General features: G+C 38.3%; 1 protein-coding gene across 3 annotated transcripts; it reads right to left on the bottom strand.

Moving 5' to 3' along the window:
* Positions 1-450: 450 nt before the first annotated feature.
* Positions 451-5705, bottom strand: LOC113298515 (auxin response factor 4-like). Of its 3 annotated transcripts, none has more exons than XM_026547281.1 (12): positions 4742-5698; positions 4581-4637; positions 4193-4381; positions 4009-4093; positions 3838-3928; positions 3592-3756; positions 3183-3302; positions 3026-3101; positions 2240-2399; positions 1407-2158; positions 1128-1318; positions 451-1014 (listed from the first exon to the last, which is right to left on the bottom strand). In XM_026547281.1, exons 1-12 carry the CDS (start codon positions 5081-5083, stop codon positions 828-830), a joined length of 2415 nt encoding a protein of 804 aa, XP_026403066.1. In that variant the 5' UTR covers positions 5084-5698; the 3' UTR covers positions 451-827. The 3 variants fall into 3 exon arrangements, with proteins under 3 accessions (XP_026403066.1, XP_026403065.1, XP_026403067.1); XM_026547280.1 differs by having other exon boundaries at positions 1407-2164; positions 4742-5696; XM_026547282.1 differs by lacking the exon at positions 451-1014 and having other exon boundaries at positions 1189-1329; positions 1407-2164; positions 4742-5705.
* Between the last annotated feature and the right edge of the window lie 1006 nt (positions 5706-6711).

Here is a 6711-nt window from a genome sequence, read left to right as displayed (position 1 = left end):
TAGTAGGTTTGTGGGAACTTATTGACAGGTTTGTTTATAAAAAATTGATTCATCAACGATGAAAATTTGATGATTTTGATTAGATTTGTATATGATCAGGTTTAAATGATCATAATAGAAGAAGAAAAATTATAGAATAGAGGAAGAAAAAGTTGTAGATTAGTTATAATTTTAATTAGGTAAAAGAGTAAACTAGTCATCTCCACCTTTTAGGACACCTCTTATAATTATAGGGAAGGTGACCTAATCAAATCATGGTCCCCAAAAAGAACTGTGGTGCCCAAAAAATCATTCTAAAATAGAAACCTTACTTTAAAAGAAAGGATATAGCTCTTTAGCCTCAACAGGTTCGAAAAGGCTATTCAGATTGCCTCAAGAACTAGTTATATACCTTAAGGTAGAGTCTAGATCCTATATACCTCTACTGGTATCTAGTTCTAAGCCGTGATGCGGTAATTTAAACTCTAAACTGTTGTGGATCTCAAGTTCTTTACATGACAGATAGAATGTACAAACGCCCTCCATAAGAAAGCACAAATTTGTACGCAGTAAGAATTCCCATTATGGGAATTTGCTCAAATGCTCCGCCAAGAATCAAAATGATTCACACCCCATAGCCACCCATGTATAATATGACGATTATTTATTTTTGAAACAAATACCAGTGACAACAACCCAGCTTAAACATGATATCAACAGATTTTGAATTGTTTACCTTAAGTGAACACTGATAGGTGCTGCTTCGACAAAGTAAAATTGTAAAGCACGATATACCCACCCCAAGAATTGGCAAAGTTTCGACTTGTTATAAAACTCGTTTACAGACATCAATTCGTAGTTATAGTTGGCGAAGAATCTAGCTGGCCCACTGAAGAAGACTTAGAAACATCCAATACTGCTGGAGGTGCCTCTTCTAAGCAACTTTGAGTGTCATCACTGATCATTCCGATTGTCATCTTTTCTACTTCCTCCTGTGTATAGATATGAATCTTGGACACGATGCTACAGAACTCACTGGACAGCACCCAAGTTGAAAAATGATAAAAGAGAAATTGAGAATTTAAAACTGATCATAATGATTAACGTGATCATAAAGTTAAAGTCTTTTAGAGGATTTGAAAGCTTACTGCCAAGGATCATCCCCAACAACCATCATATCATTCTCGCTATCTGTATATACAATTTGCCATCCTTTCTCGGGATTACTTAGAAGGCCTTCCATGTTAAATAACTTTTCTAGTTCACTTAGCAGGTCCGTGTAGCTATCCAATCTTGAGAGATCAACAGCTCTTCCCACCAGGTTGCCTTGTTTGTGAACCTTCACTCAGGCTTATTTACAATCAGTAAGACAAAGAATGAAATAAGCTTAGACAGTTAATACCAGAGTTGCATCTGATTCAGCTTACCTTAGTACAGCTCCTCTTGCTAGAATTTGGCGAGTTTGAGGTTGGAACTTCTCCTGTCAGTGAGAACCCAAAGAGTTTACAAACTTTAGTCCCGTCTTGAAGTTCGTCACTATGACTTCCTAGATTTGTCTCTGTAACAGGTGGAGGAGATACACTGTTTACTGGCCTCTGTTCTTTCACAAGATTTGGGTTACTTGAATTGCAGATTTCATCTCCAGTCATAGCAGAGAAACCCGAGAAACTTCGCTGAGTGGAAGACAAGTTGGATTGCATAGGCTCTCTCTGAGAATTTGTCATAAAATCAGGATTTTCTTTGAATTTATCTGTGTACGGCATGAGCATTGCTCTAACATCCGTAGAAGCTAAAGGATAGAAATTTGGGTATGGTCTCTGGTAAGAGTTGAACATTATAGAATGTGGATTGCTCTTGTCAGAACCAATTTGGTTGAAATCAGTTCTTCCATGAACAGAAAGGGAAGGGAAAATTTCTTGACCTTGCAAGACCTGGAATCTTGATGATCCCGAAAAGCCTGTGAAAGTACTCGGTTGCGCGCGGAAACGATCACTAATACCAATCTCTTGAAACCCACTTGATGCGAGGCTTCTGTTAGTAGAGTTGGGCATAGCGAAGTCCACTACTTGGTTTTTACCGTCACCAACATAGAAAGGTGACCTAAGACCTAAATTTTCTTGACCTTGCAAGACCTTAGAGGATCTCCCAGACTCATTGAAACCCAAGAACTCAACACCTCCTGGCCCTACAGGAAATAAGCCAAAACTGAGAGACTACAATATCGTTAAATTATCTTCGCCAAAATTTAACAGCAAGATACCTGAGACAGGGTGGTCAGGCGATGTTGACTCCAATGTCCGCAGTTTCTTCAGCCTCGGAGCAGACGGGATGCTCAGCACTGGAGCAGACGAGGTGGGTTCAATCTCCCATGGAGAAATTCGGTCAAAATGATCGCCCACAAGATCATCATCCCACATGACCTGTTGGCCGTCAAAATACGTTGACATTAGAAGCAAACAATGATTTCCGCACAAGTTCTTACCTTTTTTTAGAGGATAACAAGTAATGAAATGTTGATCATCTAATACCACCTTGCATCATATAAGATGGGCTGTACAGGCATGCTAACTGACATGGGCATCAATTTCATCTGAGTTGTTCTCAAGTTCCTTCTATAGAAGTGATATAATGTATCATTGTGGTTTCACATTTTGCATTTTGTTATCGTCACTATACCTGTTTGCTCTAAAATACTGGAAGGCACTCATTTCAGACACTACAAGTACTAAGAGAAGCTCAGTGTAATAGAGTATAGTCAGTTTCACATATTGAGTGTATCGAAGGTTTTAAGTAGGAACAAACACACTGAAAAAGCAAATGGATGAAACTCATTGAAACAGAATCCTGAATCCTCATATAACTAAAACAAGGAATTTTAAAGACAACAAATCAGTGTTATTAATCATGCACAGGAATTGCTGTCAAGTATATGTTGACTAGAAAGTAATTGGTCTCGCTGAAGTGAATCCAAGAAAAATTAAATGTTACATATGATCATTTTGACCTGAAAAATCAAGAATTGAGCACAAATATGCAAGGGATGTACCTTTAAGCATCTCCATTTCGAATCACGCCACCTATAGGGGTCCAAATCACTAACTCCAGTCACTAAACCACTGCACCTGCAAAACATCACTCTCTTCTTGAACAGTGATTTTCAATTAAAAAAAAAATATCAAAAGGTGGAAGAAAGTTTAGTGTACCTCCTCTCTGCTGTATCCTCCATCTCAAATCTCATCTTGAATCTCATCCCAACAGCTGCAGGGTGATTGATACTTTTTAAATACTTTTTGTATGGTATGACAAACTCTGCCGGATTGGCCCTGTATTAAACATGTCTGAACAAGTGAATATGGCATAATCCTGGATGTAATATCAATCTCTCTACCTACCATGCGGAAAAGATGAAAAATGTTGTTCTACGTGTCAAAAGAAAACCTAAGGTTGTTAACATAGCAACATGAGCAAATGTAATAAGAAGAGTTAAATGTCACTCGTCCATCCTCACATGAGTCCCGCTTATATTAGTATATGCATGTAAGGGATTGTGTGAGTATTTCATGCTTTGCTTGAACCAGTCAGATGATACAGTATAAAACTATATAAGTATACCTGGGGCTGTGAAAAACATGAAACATGCTCCTGGTGGATACTGCATTAGCCACTGGAGAAAGAATATTGAGGTTTGTAATCTGGTCTCCAAGAATTGAATTAGGAATACTGTTTCTAGGTCGACCAGCTCGTCTAATTCCCAACCTCAGTTCTCCGTTTTCTCCTCTACGAATCCACAACATCTCACATGAGGTTCCAGACAAAATTTGAAATAGTTGAGCATAGATTTCAATTAGCCATTAATACCTCAGAAATAGAACTGCATCTCCCGAGACAAGATTCTTCTGGCTTACAAAAATACTCCAGCCAGTAGTAAGTAGATGACGACGTGGCTGACCTGAAAATCCACATTCTATTTGTGTAAGAAATTCACTTTAATGGAGAGAATGTGCTGTACTAATATTTATCAAAACTGACCTCTGTAAATATGCCGAAACCTCCATTGCACGCCGTGCAAATCTGTGGCCACAAGCTCCTGAGAGGGTCTTTGCTGTTTGTAATCCTGCAGCACAAAGTACCATCAAGCTCCAACAAAATTGAAAACAAATTTTAACAAATCAGTTATGATAGAGGAGAAATGAAGCACAAATGGAATTCTTACTAAAGGCGGAAAACAGTCTTCTGCGGCTCTTCGAGGCACAGAAAAACCACCATGAGTACTAGTGTCTGAAGCTGTTAAGGTTTTGCAGAACATGTGCGGAGTCGATTTCGACGGTAAATCTCCAACCCCTTCTTCCTCCACTCCCACTTCCTCTTCATGTCCTTTCCCTCCTAAATCTATGTCCCCCGACTACACGAAACATATATAGATACATTATGCTTCGAAACTGAGTAAAATTAGCTAACGTCCCGCGATATGCCAATACTATAAAGACAGAATTATTAATCAGTAGGCTTTCTTAGTTTCTTGACATTACTGCTATCACTCCATGGCACCAATAAGATTAAGTATATGAGCAACTCTTGAGAAATTTGAATAGCATACATACCTCTGGCTGAGGGAACAAGGTCAACTGTGTGTAGACCTCATCATTCTCCTTGTTGGCCTAACTCCATACACATAGGAAAAGGGAAACAAACAAGCAAGATGAGAGAGTGACACACCAACATGAAACCAACAAATTTTTATAGATAGAAAGTTACAACATACAAGTAATTGCACGTTAACAACTCTGCAGAAGATCTGAGGCTGGAGGCCAAAGCTTGGATTCTCCGAGCATGGAAGGGATGGGGAGAAATTGGCCTGCTCCAAGTGACCTTGTGGGAAGTAGACAACGACACTCCCTTTCTTGGGTAGGGAAGTGAGAGGGCCAGCACAAGCATGCCACAATTCCAAATAGATTGAAGAAGACGCTGAATTAGAAGAACAACATGAAGATGATGAAGACAAAGAGCACCCACCGCCACCAGCAACACCATCTTTATCATAATCTCCATGATAACTAACAATGTTATCCCCCTCCTTCATATCATGGTTGAGATCAAATTCCATGAATTCCCAGTATTCTTCCCACCCGAAAACAGGGAATTATATATAGAGTGATAGGTATTAGAAGCAAAATAAAATAAACAGTGAATTGCAGACAGCCCAAAGCGCTAAAACACAAGAAAACTGGACGGAAAATCAAAAAGTAGCAAGAAATTCATTCTTTTTTAGAGCGATGAAGCTATTGCCACTAACTAAAGGTTGACAAGAAACAAAATTGATAAACATGAAAAAAGTGAAATACGAGTACAAGAAATAAAGAAAGAAAGATGAGAAACAAAAAAATGATGGAATAGGAAGAAGATCAAATAATAACAAGAAACTCAAAGTATGATTCCACTCCCCCATTTGCAGTAGTGAGCAGAGGAGGGAGCAGTAGTAGCAGACATAGACAATTACAAAGAGAAAGAAAAACACACAAAACAAAAGGCAAAAAGCCAATGTTGATGGTGGGTTGTGGACAGTAAGTAAACACTCTCTCTTATTAAAATTCCACATATACACATTCACATACATGGTTGAGAGAGATAAAGAAAGAAAGAATTGGGTCATGGGTTTGTGGGGGGACAAACTGAAGACACAGTACAGAACCCACACCCATGTCTTTGCTTTTCTTTTCTTTTCTTTTTTTCTCTTCCTTTTTCTTTATTTTCTTTCTTTCTTTCTTTCAATCTTTTTTTCTTCTTTTCTTTTCAAATTGTAGGCCATCAATAAATATCAGAGAACCTATTATCCACGACCTTAATTAGCCTTCAATGAATGTCTCTACTGTATAAAGATAAAAGGAGAGGTAGAGAGAAATACTAATAAGACTGTTCCTTTCGGTTAAATTGCATGTCAGTATTATTACTGACCGAGAACTGTTTGAGAAAATGTCATCCAGAGAGAGACAGACTGCTGCATTCATTAACCAACAAAATATAAAGAGAGAGTCGATGATACAGATAGAATGGGAGTGTTGTCAATGTTTTTAAGTTGGCCCCCCTCATCTTTGGCTGCAAATATCAGACGACCATTACCCACATTCGTCTTTTTCTGTTTACACTCTTTCTCATTCGTCTAATAAAGATTCACTCAAACCTAAAACAAAACCTCCACAATGATAAATGATAAACCCCCCACCCTTTTCTCTCTACAGAATCTCTGTTCTCTCTTTCTCACTGTACCCATAAGAGAGAGAGATTGAATGATATAACACATAAGGCCTGCGTCTTTGGTGCTGAGCACCCTGATCTTTTTCTGCTCTCTTTTTTTCCTTTTCTCTTCATTACTCGCATCCTCGGTTTGATGCTCCAATAGCAGCAACTATTATATACCCTTTGGTTTATGTTTTTATTACCATATTTGACCTTTACTTTCTACTGCACGGCAGCACGAGTACAATCTAACAAAAGCTGCATCACTGAATCAGCACAGCATCTCCTCTTTTTTCGAGGGGTAAAGCAGGAAAAGACAAACTATGCTCTTTTCGTCTTTCTTGGCGAGGGAATACCAGAATTAACCGTAAAACTAATCAACATTAGTACTCGTATTCACAAGTAATAATAATCTAATTAGTGCTTTTAACTTGTCATTTAGCTCGAAGAGGATTGTTCACATTTTCGTATATAAATTTTGTAAAAAATGAAGTTCTC

The sequence above is a fragment of the Papaver somniferum genome, chromosome 7 (assembly GCF_003573695.1).
Source record: "Papaver somniferum cultivar HN1 chromosome 7, ASM357369v1, whole genome shotgun sequence".
Lineage (NCBI taxonomy): Eukaryota > Viridiplantae > Streptophyta > Magnoliopsida > Ranunculales > Papaveraceae > Papaver > Papaver somniferum.
Note: the sequence above shows the minus strand (reverse complement) of the source record. Positions and strands in the feature narration are given on the sequence as shown.

Bases quoted from the DNA above. Each gene is read 5' to 3' on its own strand.
- LOC113298515 (XM_026547280.1), bottom strand. From the start codon at position 5,083: ATGGAATTTGATCTCAACCATGATATGAAGGAGGGGGATAACATTGTT. The intron at 2,165-2,239 runs GTATCTTGCTGT...TATTTCCTGTAG, and splicing joins GCCTGACCACCCTGTCTCAG to GGCCAGGAGGTGTTGAGTTC. The intron at 1,319-1,406 runs GTAAGCTGAATC...GCCTGAGTGAAG, and splicing joins GCAAGAGGAGCTGTACTAAG to GTTCACAAACAAGGCAACCT.